The sequence below is a fragment of the Bos indicus x Bos taurus genome, chromosome X (assembly GCF_003369695.1).
Source record: "Bos indicus x Bos taurus breed Angus x Brahman F1 hybrid chromosome X, Bos_hybrid_MaternalHap_v2.0, whole genome shotgun sequence".
Taxonomy (NCBI): Eukaryota; Metazoa; Chordata; class Mammalia; order Artiodactyla; family Bovidae; genus Bos; species Bos indicus x Bos taurus.
In genome coordinates this window covers 109,169,877-109,187,466 of record NC_040105.1, presented here as the reverse complement: position 1 = coordinate 109,187,466, position 17,590 = coordinate 109,169,877, and the positions used below count along the sequence as shown (strand labels likewise).

General features: G+C 44.0%; 1 protein-coding gene across 3 annotated transcripts in view; it reads left to right on the top strand.

The window, feature by feature from the left end:
* Positions 1-17,590, top strand: part of F8 (coagulation factor VIII) — a 143,016-nt gene that overhangs the window by 436 nt on the left and 124,990 nt on the right. For 2 of the 3 annotated variants that reach the window (XM_027534281.1, XM_027534283.1), the window contains exon 2: positions 3,453-3,664. In XM_027534281.1, the coding sequence (XP_027390082.1) occupies positions 3,519-3,664 (146 nt within the window). In that variant the 5' untranslated portion in view covers positions 3,453-3,518. The remainder of the gene's footprint in view (positions 1-3,452; positions 3,665-17,590) is intronic. The other variant, XM_027534282.1, reaches the window with a different exon arrangement.

Sequence of the window (17,590 nt, the reverse complement as noted above, 5' to 3'; positions counted from 1 at the left end):
AGAGCCCCGGGGGCGGGGCTACAAGCGTAGTGGCCCCGCCCCCCGGCGGGCCAGGCCGCGCGTGCGCAGAAGGCCTTTTGCGGCCGCGCTGGCTCCCTACTTCCGGTCCCGCTCGCAGGTCGCAGGGAGGAGGGTTCCTTTCGGTTCCCCGCTAAACGTTACGCGGCCTTTCCTTCGCGAACGCTGTTTCGCTCCTTCCTTTACGAAAAAGTTCAAAGGCGGGCTCTTGATGGTGGTTCATGTCAACACTGAGCACGTACTTATCACTGCCCCAGCCCCAAGCGACAGCGACAGCTGTTGTGACTCCGTCCTAGTTCACGGCGACACCGCCCTGCCAGAAACCTTGCTGTTATTCCAATGCTTCCGTCTCAGCCCAAATGGCCCTCAGCGAACAGGCCACCTGCTATCGTACCATTAAACCCGATCCTCACGGCTGTGGCCAGAGATCACGACCCTCCCTTGCTCAGAACCCTACCATGGCTCCCTAGAGCCTTCAGTGTACAAGTCACAGGCCCCTTACTGAAATGTAAGCTTCTTATATTTGCGCGTTAAGGTACGCATCCCATGACCATCGGAATTTAAAATTGCGACCTGGTTCATCCCTCCTTCCCCTTCTCATACTTTACTTTCTTTTTGGGCGCAGTTCTTAGTTCACCTGACATGCATAAGGGACCCCTGTCTTACAGGTATTGCTTAGCCTCTCTCAGTTGATGGTTTTCCCTGCTGTGCACCCGGTGCCTGGGACGGTGTTTGCGTAGGACCGTGTCTGATTAGGACAAATGAGCCATTGTGTGCTCTTTGGCGAACCACTTAACCACTCTGCCCCTTAGATGGTGCACCTGTACTTACTTTGCAGTCTCACTGTGAGGATTAAGTCACATAATGTGTAAAGCATCTGACATAGTTCAGTTCAGTCGCTCAGTCGTGTCCGACTCTTTGTGACCCCATGGACTGCAGCTTGCCAGGCTTCCCTGTCCATCACCAACTCCTGGAGCTTACTCAAACTCATGTCCAAGAGTCGCCAGCGTCACTGCCATAATTATCACACTCTTTTGTAACTAGAGGCTTTCCTGGTGGCTCAGACTGTAAAGAATCTGCCTGCAACACAGGACACCTGAGTTCGATCCCTAGATCAGGAAGATCCTCTGGCAGAGGTGGCTACACACTCCAATATTCTTGCCTGAAGAATTCCATGGACAGAGAAGCCTGGCGGACTACAGTCCGTGGGGCTTCAAAGAGTCAGACACGACTAGGCAACTGACCCTCATAGTAACTATGCATCTACTTTTCTATCTACGGGGCTATGCTATGACTACCATAAGGCAGGAACTGGATTTTATTCATCTCTGAAGCATGGACGTATAGAAAAAGGGTTAGGAGCATGGCTTCTGGAGCTAGATTAAATGGTTTTTTAATGCTACAGTTTACAAACTGTGTGACCATGGCCAAGATCCCTAACCTCTCCATGCTTCAGTTTCATGACCTGTATGATGAAGACAAGAATGCTTGTTGCCTTAGAAAGCACTTAGAAGACTTCCTGGAATATATTACATGCCCACTATTATCTCTGCAATGTTGTGCCTAGCAGAGAGAAGGTCTCAGCAAATATTTAACCAAGGGGGTTTCTTCCTGATTGTTTCCAAGCCTGACAATACCTTGCCAATTTCTCCCAGCCAATTCTTATCTGTGTACAACTGGACTCTGCATGATAACACTTCTTATAGAAACCCTGACAAAGATTCTTATTAGCTCCTGTACTTTGAGACCCTTAGGGGAGGCTCTCATACCTGCTAATATGCATTAAACTGAGTAGGGTTTCTGCTTGAGTGCAGCATGGCTATATTTTTATGTAAGGGAATACAGCCTATACTCTGGCCAAATGTAAACAACCTTAAGAAGCGTATATGGAATTTAGAAAGATGGTAACGATAACCTTGTATGTGAGACAGCAAAAGAGACACAGATGTATAAAACAGTCTTTTGGACTCTGTGGGAGAGGGAGAGGGAGAGGGTGGGATGATTTGGGAGAATGGAATTGAAACATGTATAATATCATATATGAAATGAATCGCCAGTCCAGGTTTGATGCATGATACTGGATGCTTGGGGCTGGTGCACTGGGATGACCCAGAGGGATGGTATGGGGAAGGGGGTTCAGGATGGGGAACACGTGTATACCCATGGCGTATTCATGTTGATGTATGGCAAAAACCAATACAATATTGTAAAGTAATTAACTTCCAATTAAAATAAATAAATTTATATTTAAAAAAATAAACCAAAAGTCACATTTTGGAAAAAAAAGAAGCATCAGGTAGAAATGGTGCCAGAAACATAAATACATGAATGCTAGGTAGTTCTGAGTGCTCTGTAGAAAAATGAAGCCCATCAATATGGCCCACATATTGATGGCGCCAATGTAGAGAGAGAGCGTATAGTGTCAAGGCACAGGTCCACATGTGAGCTCATTAGAAGGCAAAACTTGAGCCAGGAGAGTGAAACCATGTGGTGACCTGGGGAAAGGTGTTTCAGGTAGAGGAGATGGCAGGTGCTAAGATTCAGGTGCTCAGTGTTTTAGAACAAGAAGGCCAGTAGCCAGACTGAGGTGAAACCTTAGAGGTAGGAGAAAAGGACATGCAAACCATCAGGAAGACTCTAAAGTTAAGTCCCTCAGTCATGCCCCACTCTTTGTGACCCCATGGACTGTAGTCCACCAGGCTCCTCCATCCATGGAATTTTCTAAGCAAGAGTACTGGAGAGGGTGGCCATTGCCTTCTCCAGGGGATCTTCCCAACCCAGGGATCGAACATGGGTCTCCCACATTGTGGGCAGATGCTTTACCATCTGAGCCACCAGGGAATCCCTTAGGGAAGATTCTAGGACATGGTCCAAATGTAAGCTATTGCTCTGAATGAGGTCAGAAGCCAGTGGAGGGTTCTGGGCAAAGAACTGACTGGATCTGCTTTATGGTTTTAAAGGTCATTCAGTGGTGTCTGCGTGAGGGGCAAGGGGAGAAGCAGGGGCAACTCTTAGCATGCAGGTTGCTCTTGCTCATGCACAGATTCCAGAATCTTCGACATCCTGAGTGTCTCTTCTTCCTGCTGGTAAGAAAGAGGGTTGGAGGCCACCAGGAATATGAAGACAGCTTGGTGATCCTCTTCACCTGAGCCCACTTCTTCCTTTTCTCCAAAGTTCTCATCAAAGCAACAGTCTTGGGCCCCTCCTGCTTTCAGAGGTGAATGGGTTAAGCTTGAGCTCAGCCTTCCTCTTCCTACTCACTTCTTCCTGTGGTGGCTTCCCATCACCCAAAAGGAAGCAATCCTATCTGCCACTGCTGAGCTCTCATGCCGTTCTTAAGTCCCCTAATGTCCTTTCCAAAAACTTTGGAACTTTTCACGAAATCATAGAAAATTTACCTTTTTTTTTTTTTTTTTTTTTTTGCCTCCTGGAAGCCTAGGATGTTTTTAGAGAACTGATTTTTCGCTTCTCCAGTTGAACATTTTCCAGCCATCAGAGCCATGCACATCAAGCTCTCTACCTGCTTCTTTCTGTGCCTCTGGCCATGCAGCTTCAGTGCCATCAGAAGATACTACCTGGGTGCAGTGGAACTCTCCTGGGACTATATGCAAAGTGAACTGCTCAGTGAGCTGCATGTGAACACAAGGTAAACCCAGGTTCTTGAGGTGCTGGGCAGGATGGTGGGTGTGGGACTCTGGCTGGCGGAAGATACAGACATGGGTTACAGTGGCTGTGATACTACTGAAGCCCTAAAGAGCATTTCCAAGTCACTGCCAATCCTTTTCGTAGATATAACCTATTTGTTGATTTTTTTCCCCTATCTTGTCCATTGCTTCTCTTTGTCACATGCTGCCACTCTGGAAACTGGAGAGTGGGATAGAGTGAGGGCAGAGAGGCAAGAAGCGTAAGAGATGGAACAAAACTTCTATCAGGGAGAAGAGCAACAAGACCCATCAGTATTACCCAGTTTTGGTGTAAAGATAGTATTAACCATGAATTCAGAAGCTTTTCATCTTTTCTGGGTTCTGGCACATTTTGTAAGAGTAGGATTAAATAATCTTTCCAATATTATCTGTGGTCATTGATTTAGTCAGATTTTCTACCTATTCTTCGGTCAATGTTTATTTATATACATTTTCCTAGAAAGCAATCCATTATGCCTGGATTTTATAGTGTATTGGAATCAAGTCACATAGTAGTCATGTGATATTGTTAACCTCTTTTGTGTCTGTAGTTATATCTCTGTTCTTAGCTTGTGTATGTTCTCGTTACCTCTCTTACAAGTAATATTTTCAGGACGTTTCTGGATTGTATTGCTTTTGTCAGGAACCTGCCTCTTTTGGGTCCATCAATTTCCACTTTTATTTTCATCAGTTCATTTCTTCTTCCTTACTTCCTTTGTTTCATTTTGTTGATCTAATTGTTTGCTTATTGAGTTGAATGCTGAAACATTTATTTACAATTTTGTTGTGTTTTCTTTAAATGTGTATTATAAAGTTTTAAGCCCAGTACATACTTGATGGTAATGTAAATATTATATATGGTCATGTCATACAAGTGTTACAATCTTTTTTGTTCTGCTTGCTTTGCTCCCTACATTTCTTCTACCTGAACCTGCTTCTTGATTATCCCCAATCGGGTAGCCCTAGTATGGTAATATAGATTCATGAACACACATGTTTGCACATATATGCAAATAAAGGTTTTCTTTGTCATTGTTTTACAAAAATAGGATACTATACATTTTTCTCACTCATTAACACCTAATGGAATCCTGTGCAAGTCAATTTAATGACTATGTAAAATTTCTTTCCCTTTCTTCTCCTGCCTTCAATCTTTTCCAGCATCAGGATCTTTTCCAATGAGTCAGTTTTTCGCATCAGATGGCTAAAGTATTGGAGTTTCAGCTTCAGCATCAGTCCTTCCAATGAATATTCAGGACTGATTTCCTTTAGGATGGACTGGTTGGATCTCCTTGCAGTCCAAGGGACTCTCAAGAGTCTTCTCCAACACCACACTTCAAAAGCATCAATTCTTTGGTGCTCAGCCTTCTTTATAGTCCAACTCTCACATCCATACATAACTACTGGAAAAACCATAGCTTTGACTATTCAGACATTTGTCAGCAAAGCAATATATCTGCTTTTTAATATGCTATCTAGTTTTGTCATAGCTTTTCTTCCAAGGAGCAAGTGTCTTTTAATTTTGTGGCTGCAGTCACCACCTGCAGTGATTTTGGAGCCCAAGAAAATAAAGTTCATCACTGTTTCCATTGTTTCCCCATTTATTTGCCATGAATGATGGGACAGGATGCCGTGATCTCCGTTTTTTGAATGTTGAGTTTTAAGCCAGCTTTTTTACTCCTCTTTCACTTTCATCAAGAGCCTCTTTTGTTCCTGTTCTCTTTCTGCCATAAGGGTGGTGTCATCTGCGTATCTGAGGTTATTGATATTTCTCCTGGCAATCTTGATTCCAGCTTGTGCTTCATCCAGCCCAGCGTTTCTCATGATGTACTCTGCATATAAGTTAAATAAGCAGGGTGACAGTATACAGCCTTGTCGTACTCCTCTCCCAATTTGGAACCAGTTTGTTGTTCCATGTCTGGTTCTAACTGTTGCTTCTTGACCTGCATACAGGTTTTTCAGGAGGTAGGTAAGGTGGTTTGTTATTCCCATCTCTTTCAGAATTCTCCACTGTTTGCTGAGATCCACACAAAGGCTTTAGCATCATCAATGAAGCAGAAGTAGATGTTTTTCTTGAATTCTCTTGCTTTTTCTATGATTCAGCAGATGTTGGCTATTTGATTTCTGATTCCTCTGCCTTTTCTAAATCCAGCTTGAACATCTGAACATTCTTGGTTCACATACTGTTGAAGCCTGGCTTGAGCATTTTGAGAATTTTGAGCATTACTATGCTAGCATGAGAAGGCAATGGCAACCCACTCCAGTACTCTTGCCTGGAAAATCCCATGGACGGAGGAGCCCAGTAGGCTGCAGTCCATGGGGTCGCTAAGAGTTGGACACAACTGAGCGACTTCCCTTTCACTTTTCCCTTTCATGCATTGGAGAGGGAAATGGCAACCCACTCCAGTATTCTTGCCTGGAGAATCCCAGAGACGGGGGAGCCTGGTGGGCTGCCATCTATGGGGTCGCACAGAGTCGGACATGACTGAAGTGACTTAGCTTAGCAGCATGCTAGCATATGAAATGAGTGCAATTGTGCAGTAGTTTGAACATTCTTTGGCACTGCCCTTCTTTGAGATTGGAGTGAAAACTGACCTTTCCCAGTCCTGTCACCACTGCTGAGTTTTTATATTTGCTTGCATATTGAGTGCAGCACTTTCACAGCATCATCTTTTAGGATTTGAAGTAGCTCAACTGGAATTCCATCCCCTCCACTAGCTTTGTTCGTAGCAGTTTGCAATAACATCTACTTATTATCTCACAGTTTCAGTGGGTCAGAAATCCAGGTGGGCTCAACTAGGAACTCGACTTGGGATCATACAAGGCCAAAATCAAGGTGTTCACAGGGCTATGGTCCTTACTGGAGGCTCCAGCTTGGGGGAGTAGGGGGAAACCCACTTCCATGCTCAACTGGAATTTAGTTCCTTCTTTCAGTTTCCATGCAGTGCCCTCTATCTTCATGCTAACAAGTGTACATCAAGTCTCTTTCATGCTTCAGATCTAACTTCAATCTCCATGACATCTGTTAAAACTTCTGCTCTGTCTCCCTCTTCCACTTTTAAGAATCCTCATGGTTACATTGGACCCACCCAGACATTTCAAGATCCTCTCCCATCTCAAGATCAACTGATTAACAACCTTAATTCCATCTGTCAAGTTTCTTCTGCTACCTAACAGAACATATTCCTGAGCATAATGCCAAGGGGCAGAGGTCACGAGAGACATTTTCCCTACCACAGGTATAATTTACATATAGTGAAACACACAGATTTTTAAATGTGCAGTTTGAGAAGTTTTGACAAATCATACTAGTTACATAAACACCACCCCAATCAATCATCCTGCAACCTTTTAGTAAGTCTGTCTACCTTGACCTGGCACCAGGCAACAAGCTCCTTTCTGGAATTACAAATTTGCTTTTGACTTTACAAGACTTTTATATCAGTAAATTCATACAGTATGCACTCTTCAGTATCTGGATTTTGGAAATTTGCTCAGGCTGTCACATGAAGTTGTTCTGTCCTTTTTATTGCTGATTACTGCTCTTTTGAGGGAATATATCACAATGTATACTTTTTCACTGCCACATTAACCTTTGACTTGTTTCCAGGGGTTAATATAAATAAACCTGCTGTGAACATTCCTGTACAAGTGTTTGTGTGGCCATCCACTTTCATTTATCTTAGCTGCATATTCGATGAGTGAAATCGCTGGATCATGTGAAAATGCACATTTAACTTTATAAGACACTATGAACAGATTTCTGGAATGATTATACCATTTTGTACTCTCATCAGCAATGCATGAAAGTGCCAGTTGCAACACATACTGGGTATGAGATGTTGCTAGACAGAGGATGAGATGGTTGGATGGCATCACTGACTCATTGGACATGAGTTTGGGTAAACTCCAGGAGTTGGTGATGGACAGGGAGGCCTGGCACGCTGCAGTTCATGGGGTCTCAAAGAGTCAGACACGACTGAGTGACTGAACTGAACTGAAGTAGTTTAGTTATTTTAATGACTATGTGCTGATATCTTACTGTATGTTTAATTTTACATTTCTCTGATACTAAAGATACTGAGCATCTTTACATTTGTGATTGACCATTCCTGTATATTATTTAATAACATAATGATGCAAATATTTAGCCCGTTTTTACATTGGGTTGTCTTATTATTGTTGAGTTTTGAGAATTCTTTATATATTCTGGATACAAGTACACTTGTTTTCAAAATTTTCTCACAGCACAAAGATTTTCATTTTGATGAATTCCAATTTATCTATTTTTTTCTGCTAGTTGCTTGTGTTCTTGGTATCATATCTAAAAAGCTATTACCAAATCCAAAGTCACAGAGATTTATACCAGTGCTTTCTTCTAAGAGTTTTATAGTTTTAGCTCTTATATTGAGTTATTTGAGTTAATTTTTGTGGATAGTTTAAGTAAGGGATCCAAGCCTGTGGTTGTGCAGTGTGACTGATCCTGAAGTAGAGGCCCAGACGATCAGTAGCCTGGTATCTAAATGAACCATTGGCCATTTATCTGTTAATATTGGACTATTTAAAAATTAGTGTTGAGATAATTGTACTTCATATGTTGTGCTTGTATTATAGCATGCAGGTTGAGGTATAGTGAATCACACAGTCTGTGTATAAAACTGAATGGAGAAAACGATTTATTTAGTATCTAGATTTCTTTTGTTTTATAGGCAGTCACATGTATTTACCAGGAAAAAGTTGATAGAATTTTATTTTGATGATACCATTTTATAGTCCAGATTATTTTGATACTGATTAACAGGATAAGCTGACTCTGAACATATCCTGACAACGTCTGCCAAGACTTGAAATAAACATCTGGGAAATTCAGTTTTATATTATCTATTCCTGCAGCTGCTCAACTTCTTCTAAGCAAAGGTCAGGGAATATAATAGGTTTTCCGATGGATTTTAGATAAAATGTGAAAGAACAGTTCACGTCAAGGACATTGTTGTGAAATATATTTGGCAAGATTTATATATCAAAGCCCAAGGGAAATACACAAACAAAACCCCACATAAGTTAGGAAAGAGTAAAACCTGTGAACCTGGGAACATTTTGTCACTTACTGTGCAGATTATGCTGAATCGGAGTTATAAATCACGTCCAAGTTGACTAGGGCCTAGGCCTTCTGTTTTCTCTGTTGCACAACCTTGTTCTTTTATCTAGCTTTTGATTTTTCCCTTTTCCCTCAGAGAGAGAAAAAAATTGTTTCTGTGTACTGGTGATCCTGTTCCTTCTCTGGTCTTCCAAGCTCTTAATCTAGTAAACACTTTTTATGTCTTAGATTTTCATTTTAGTCAGAAATATTAAAGTGAAAGCACTGTGCTAGTGTGTAGCAAAATACCTATCTCTGGACATAGATCTGAGTCTTGTTAGAAATCACTGGCAACTTCAGAGAAACTGGGTAAGACAGACTCAGCAGAATCAAGGAGATGGACTAGGCAGAGGAGAAGGGAACAAACTCGAGGGAGGAGTTGATGACTGTGCCTCAAGGTTGCCAGGAGATGGGACAAATCAACTCAAGTTTCAATGACTAAAAGCCCTGTAGGTCTATGCCAAAGCTAGTGCCATGGAAATTTCCAGGGATGGATGAAATTAGAGCACATTGAAATATTAATTAGTGTCACAGATTGAGTTCCCTAGAAGCAGACTGTGAGATAGAGATTGTCCTGTAGGAATGTTATTTAGAGTTGTCTTGGGATCAATACCCGAGGAAGCAGGAGTGGGCAGAGGGAGAAACTGGGCCGCCGTGCAGGCCAGCCCTCCACGGAACTCTGGAGCTCAGCTGACCCTTCTGAGTTGTCCCGGTTGGGCCAAGGCCACCAGGCCCCTGTATCTCCGTAATGATCAGCCATTCAGTTCAGTCACTCAGTCATGGCCAACTCTTTGCGACCCCATGAACCACAGCACACCAGGCCTCCCTGCCAGTCACCAACTCCCAGAGTTTACCCAAACTCATGTCCATTGAGTCAGTGATGCCATCCAACCATCTCATCTTCTGTCATCCCCTTCTCATCCTGCCCTCAATCTTTCCCAGCATCAGGGTCTTTTCAAATGAGTCAGCTCTTCGCATCAGGCAGCCAAAGTGTTGGAGTTTCAGCTTCAACATCAGTCCTTCCAATGAACACCCAGGACTGATCTCCTTTAGGATGGACTGGTTGGATCTCCTTGCTGTCCAAGGGACTCTGAAGAGTCTTCTCCAACACCACAGTTCAAAAGCATCAGTTCTTTGGCCCTCAGCTTTCTTTATGGTCCAACTCTCACATCCATACATGACTACCGGAAAAACCACAGCCTTGACTAGATGGACCTTTGTTGACAAAGTAATGTCTCTGCTTTTTAATATACTGTCTACGTTGGTCATAACTTTCCTTCTAAGGAGTAAGCGTCTTTTAATTTCATGGTTGCAGTCACCATCTGCAGTGATTTTGGAGCCCAAAAAACAAACTCAGCCACCGGTTCCACTGAACCCTGACTATCCTGGGAGGGGGTGTGGCCTGCTCTGAAGAGGGGCGAGGCCTGCTCCAGAAAGGGGTGCAGTCTGCTCTGGGGTGGGTGTGGCCTCCCTGGGAAGGGCCCGTGGGCTGCTATGGGGAGGGGACGTCCAGGCCACTGTAGGCGGGGCATCGGCTTCTAGAAGAGACCTGAGCTCTAGGCGGGGGCGAGGGTGGGGGTGGGCCTCCAGCAGCACCCAGAGCCCAGGTGGCCGGGTTCGAGCACTTTCCGGGCCATTCCCCACCCCCGCAACCTCGTCTCCATCACGGCCCCCACCCACTCACCCTCCATGTCCTCACGTGTATCGGGGGCAACTGCTCCAGGTCGCAGGGGCCGCTGCACTGTGCCCCTCAGCTGTGGGGGCTGCCCAGGGGTGTGACCCAGTCCTGCCCGCCTCCCGGGGGGCGGTACCCACCTCCTCTTCTTGGCGGTTCCCCGTGGGCTCCTCTGGCGCGCCGCTCCTTGGGTAAGGTAGTCCCAGGTACCCAAGGGGCGCCCCTGGCTTCTCAGTCAGTGAGACCCCTGTGTTTAGCTGCAAGGACCTTCTGGAATCGCTGAGCCCAAACAGAGCTGCAGGCGGGGACGGGCAGCACAGACTCCCCGGGTGGGTCACAGGGGAAAAGAGATTTGTTTGCTGTCATTCTTTGGTTCCTAAATGCCTGTGTTCTCATTGGGGCCCCAAAAGCATCTCTGAATCAGTGCATATCCGGCACCTTGGAGGCTGACCCTCTAGCTTCGTGGAGCTTTAGGTAGAGAGGTCCTCCAATTCCTTTCTCTGTCTGGCAGTTTCTGGATAGGGTCAGATTAGATCAGATCAGATCAGTCGTTCAGTCGTGTCCGACTTTGCGACCCCATGAATCGCAGCACGCCAGGCCTCCCTGTCCATCACCAACTCCCGGAGTTCACTCAGACTCATGTCCATCGAGTCAGTGATGCCATCCAGCCATCTCATTCTCTGTCGTCCCCTTCTTCTCTTGCCCCCAATCCCTCCCAGCATCTGGATGGGGTGGCATCCGATAAATCCAATCAATGCCATGGTCGTGGGCTCACTGCATCACCTCCTTTGCTGTACACTGGTCCCAATCTGTTAGGATGTCATATGGGATCCTGAATCAGTGAATCAAACCCTCGGTGAGTCCTCAGGTGCCTGTGCTAGCTGAGACCCAGCAGGCAGGAAAGCTAACATATCCCTGGAATACATGTCTCTTCCCACCAGAATGAAGCGCCAGCCCTGCTAGGATGGAAGGGATTTAAGGCAATCATTTTGCCACCAAATATTTGGCTAGTGTGCATGATGGACCAACTGGGAATTCAGCAGTGGTTTCTCTTGCTGGTGGGTTGGATTTTTGGAGGTGACACTAGTTAAATGAGCCTGCAGTTCAGTTCACTTCAGTTGTTCAGTAGTGTCCGACTCTTTGTGACACCAGGAACCGCAGCACGCCAGGCCTCCCTGTCCATCACCAACTCCTGGAGTTTACTCAAACTCATGTCCATTGAGTCGGTGATGACACCAACCATCTCATCCTGTCATCCCCTTCTCCCCCTGCCTTCAATCTTCCCAGCATCAGTGTCTTTTCAAATGAGTCAGCTCTTCAGTGTCTTTTCAAATGAGTCAGCTCTTCGCATCAGGTGGCCAAAGTATTGGAGTTTCAGCTTCAACATCAGTCCTTCCAATGAATATTCAGGACTGATTTCCTTTAGGATGGACTGGTTGTATCTCCTTGCAGTCCAAGGGACTCTCAAAATTCTTCAACACCACAGTTCAAAAGCATCAATTCTTCGGTGCTCAGCTTTGTTTATAGTCCAACAATCACATCCATACATGACTACTAGAAAAACCATAGCTTTGACTAGATGGACCTTTATTGGCAAAATAATGTCTCTATTTTTTAATATGCTGTCTAACTTGGTCATAACTTTTCTTCCAAGGAGTAAGCTTCTTTTTAATTCATGGCTGCAGCCTTAGTCAGTGGGAAACTTTGCTTTTGGGACCATTCACTAATTCTCTCCATAGCCACTTAGCTTATATCTTGACAGCACAGAGATGACATGTGTCAAGGCTGGCTAATGGTAACAGTCAGTCATGTTGTCTATGTTATTCTTTTATGCTTCTTCCACAATAGATACTGTCTGAGGCATGAACATAGGACATGCAGGTCTTTTTATTTTGCACCCACTGACTAATATGCTTTGGCTCCAGACATTAGTGTCCCTGACTTTCCACTCCTTTTCCTTCTAGGCTCCTGAACAGACAGTCAAGCTATCTGCTGCTGTCCATCAGTCTCAATATATTTGGCTGTTTCTCTTTCTGTTCAAAGTGAAGAAGCAACAACTTTAGCCAAACTGTGGCCCATTAGGGGATATTCCTTCTCCACTCTCTGTTAAGTCCAACCCTGAGTGGGGCTGTAATACAGCGTCAGTCCATTTTTGGCTTGCCCCTGGGTATCAAGCTGTGTGTGTGTGTGTGATCAGTTGCTTCAGTCGTGTCTGACTCTACGACTCCATGGACTGTAGCCCGCCAGGCTCCTCTGTCCATGGGATTCTTCAAGTCAGAATCCTGGCATGGGTTGCCATTTCCTCCACCAGGGTATCTTCCCAACCCAGGGATCGAACCCGGATCTCCTGCTTTGCGGGCAGGTTCTTTACCATTGAGCTACCTGGGAAGCCCCACAGCAAGCTGACCCATCTGGAAATAAAGCTCAGAGTTTTTTCTCTCCTTAGCAGCTGGTTTCCAGGGATCCCTGACATGGCTGTAAGTGTAACGTGAGGTACCAGCGACCGTGTAGCAGGACTAGATGAGATGGGCTGTTGAGGATCCGCTCATTCAGCTGCAATCCATGCAGGTCTCCACTCCGTGCTCCGTGAATCAGCTGATTTTACTGGAAGGGCTTCCTTATCAGCATGCTGGCTTCAGGCCCTCAGCCAGCGCAGAGTCATCTGTCCCGGCCTTGGGCTGGCCAAGCTGCTCGCTGGGCATGTGCTTTCTGGGGCGATCTGGAAAGCCTGGGATGGACTGAGTTGCAAGGCTCTCTGGGATGGGAGGAAGGCGGGGAGTCACTTATCTTTTAATTCACTAGATCGCATTTGAAAAGGGCCAGAAGAATGGTCTCCTAGATCCCCTGATGGCACCTCTCAATGACATCTTTATTCAAAGTTCAAGATGAGGTCTTCCTTCCTTCCTCCTCTTGGCCTCTTCAGTCAGCCTCCCTGAAAGAGGTCCGCACACACTTGGGAAGAGCATTTGCAGTCAATCTTGATGTTTGACCCCTGCAAGGCTTCAGAGGTCTTCCTCTGCGCCTCTGCATCACTTGGCCACTTTCTCTTGTGCTTCCGACCATCTTGACTTTACGTGGAGGAAGGGAAATGTTAAGTGCACGCTCCCATGTTCAGGCTCAGCCAAACCGTTCCGTTTTCTGAAGAGGCGTCTACCTCACTTCCTTGGCTGATCCTTCCTCCTCGGTCTTGACCCCATCTCGGGCTCATGGAGCATCCTTCCGTGAGTGGCTGTCCCGTGTGTCTGTCTGGGTCTACCCCTTTTCTTGCCACTCTTCCCTGCCCTTCCATTCGTGTTGTCATATGACTCAGCAATTCTAATTCTGAGTATGGACTCAAAATAATTGAAGGCAGAGTCTTGAGCTGTTTGTACACCCATGTTCATAGTAGCATTATTCTCAATAAGTAAAACATGGAAGCAACCCAAATATCCATCGATGAATGAATACATTAAAAAAAAAGTGATATATACATCAAATGGAATAGTACTGAGGCTTGAAAAAGAAGAGAATTATTACACCTACTGCAAAATAATTGAACACTGAAGAGTTTCTGCTCAGTGAAATCAACCGGTCACAAAAAGACAAATACTGTGTGATTCCACTTGCATGAGGTGCTTACAGTAGTGAACTCTATAGAAACAGAAAGTAGACTAATGGTTTCAGGACCTGGAGGAAGTGGGCACTGAGGAGTTAGACTTTCAGTTTTGCAAGGTAAAAAGAGTTATGCAGAAGGGTGGTGGGGATGGTTATCGTTACTTTAATAAAATTAATATACTTAGTACTAATGGAATGTATACTTAACAATGTTTAAGATAGTAAATACTATGTTTTGTATGTTTTACTGCAACAAAAAGTTGGGAAAAGTTTACAATCCCTGTAGGTCAGTGATTTTCCAATTTAGCAACTTTTACCATTTTAGATTGCATTTGCCTTTTCTACATCAGTATTCCCACTAAAACCTTTCTAAGAAAACAAACAAACAAAAAAATTTCTTATGAGAATAAATTATTCTCTGGTGTGGCTACTCCTCAAAGGAATGCTGAAATTTTTGTTTTAGCATAAGGTTGAGAAAGAAGTAAGTAATAAATGTGAGATGCCTTGTTATTTATTTCACTGCATGGTAATCCCAAGTATAGTGTGCCTATCACTCCAAGTATACCAATACCCACAATCAGAAGCTGCCACTCTTTTTAGCAATTTATCTTTATTGTTGTCCTTTGTACCATTCTCAATCTCTCGTATATCCTGTTTTGCAAAAACCCCTGAGGGGCAATAAGACAAGAAACAACACCCACTCTACATTTATTTATATACCTTTAAAGCCTCTCTTTTTGCATATTTCTAGCATGTGTCCTGGGATGGTACAGTGGCATGCAGTACATGGTTTATAAGTGAATGAATATACATTTGCAGGGGGTAAGTGCTCAATTTTTTTGACTCTCCACGTGAAAGCTTTCTGTCAAGGCAAGAGCCTTGTTTTCTCCATATGAATCTTTATAACTCAAATGTTCATGCCTCTTGCCTACACTTCCTTGGCTTGTTGAAAGATTACCAATTGGTAAAAATATGATGACAGACAAGAATTAGGTGGTCAGAGCATAAACCAGGAAGAGAGCCTTCTATGGCATGTAAAAAACTGCAAAACTACTCCATGGGGTAAAAAAAACGGCACATGAAAATCAGTGAGTAGACATAATCACCTACAACCATTTTGTATTTTCTGCCAGTTTGGCTGGGGCTTTCTTTGCTATGATTCACCATAGTCCTTTTGATTACTCAAACTAGACTGGGCCCAAGGACATGCAAACCTAACTTGTCAGATAGGGAGACAGGAAACAGTTGGGTATCAGCCTTAACCTAAAAGAGTTTTAATAATTGAGGCAAAGAATAACATTTGGGGAACATTAACATAATTATCTTTTGGGGGGATGTTAGTTCTAAAAGGTCTTGTAGGTCTTCATAGAACTGTTCAACTTCAGCTTCTTCAGCGTTACTGGTTGGGGCATAGACTTGGATTACTGTGATATTGAATGCTTTGCTTGGAAATGAACAGAGATCATTCTGTCGTTTTTGAGATTGCATCCAAGTACTGCATTCCAGACTCTTTTGTTGACCATGATGGCTACTCCATTTCTTCTAAGGGATTCCTGCCCGCAGTAGTAGATAAAATGGCCATCTGAGGTAAATTCATCCATTCCAGTCCATTTTAGTTTGCTGATTCCTAGAATGTCGATGTTCACTCTTGCCATCTCTTGTTTGACCACTTCCAATTTGCCTTGATTCATGGACCTGACATTCCAGGTTCCTATGCAATATTGCTCTTTACAGCATCAGACCTTGCTTCTATCACCAGTCACATCCACAGCTGGGTATTGTTTCTGCTTTGGCTCCATCCCTTCATTCTTTGTGGAGTTATTTCTCCACTGATCTCCAGTAGCATATTGGGCACCTACTGACCTGGGGAGTTCCTCTTTCAGTATCCTATCATTTTGCCTTTTCATACTGTTCATGGAGTTCTCAAGGCAAGAATACTGAAGTGGTTTGCCATTCCCTTCTCCAGTGGACCACATTCTGTCAGCCCTCTCCACCATGACCCGCCTGTCTTGGGTGGCCCCACAGTGCATGGCTTAGTTTCATTGAGTTGAAGACTCTACACATGGACATCACCAGATGGGCAACACTGAAATCGACTGATTATATTCTGTGCAGCCAAACATGGAGAAGCTTTATACAGTCAGCAAAAACAAGACCGGGAGCTGACTGTGGCTCAGATCATGAACTCCTTATTGCCAAATTCAGACTTAAGTTGAAGAAAGTAGGGAAAACCACTAGACCATTCAGGTATGACCTAAATCAAATTCCTTATGATTATACAGTGGAAGTGAGAAATAGATTTAAGGAACTAGATCTGATAGATAGAGTGCCTGATGAACTATGGACGGAGGTTCATGACATTGTACAGGAGACAGGGATCAAGACCATCCCCATGGAAAAGAAATGCAAAAAAGCAAAATGGTTGTCTGGGGAGGCCTTACAAATAGCTGTGAAAAGAAGAGAAGCGAAAAGCAAAGGAGAAAAGGAAAGATACAAGCATCTGAATGAAGAGTTCCAAAGAATAGCAAGAAGAGATAAGAAAGCCTTCCTCAGCGATCAGTGCAAAGAAATAGAGGAAAACAACAGAATGGGAAAGACTAGAGATCTCTGCAAGAAATTTAGAGATACCAAGGAAACATTTCATGCAAAGATGGGCTCGATAAAGGACAGAAATGGTATGGACCTAACAGAAGCAGAAGATATTAAGAAGAGGTGGCAAGAATACACAGAAGAACTGTACAAAACAGATCTTCACGACCCAGATAAACACGATGATATGATCACTCACATAGAGCCAGACATCCTGGAATGTGAAGTTAAGTGGGCCTTAGAAAGCATCACTAAGAACAAAGCTAGTGGAGGTGATGGAATTCCAGTTGACCTATTTCAAATCCTGAAAGATGATGCTGTGAAAGTGCTGCACTCAATATGTCAACAAATTTGGAAAACTCAGCAGTGGCCACAGGACTGGAAAAGGTCAGTTTTCATTCCAATCCCAAAGAAAGGCAATGCCAACAAATGCTCAATCTACTGCACAATTGCACTCATCTCATATGCTAGTAAAGTAATGCTTAAAATTCTCCAAGCCAGGCTTCAGCAATACGTGAACCATGAACTTCCAGATGTTCAAGCTGGTTTTAGAAAAGGCAGAGGAACCAGAGATCAAATTGCCAACATCTGGTGGATCATTGAAAAAGCAAGAGAGTTCCAGAAAAACATCTATTTCTGCTTTATTGACTATGCAAAAGCCTTTGACTGTGTGGATCACCACAAACTATGGAAAATTCTGAAAGAGATGGGAATACCAGACCACCTGACAGGCCTCTTGAGCAACCTACATGCAGGTCAGAAAGCAACAGTTAGAACTGGACATGGAACAACAGACTGGTTCCAAATAGGAAAAGGAGTACATCAAGGCTGTATACTGTCACCCTGCTTATTTAACTTATATGCAGAGTACATCATGAGAAACGCTGGGCTTGA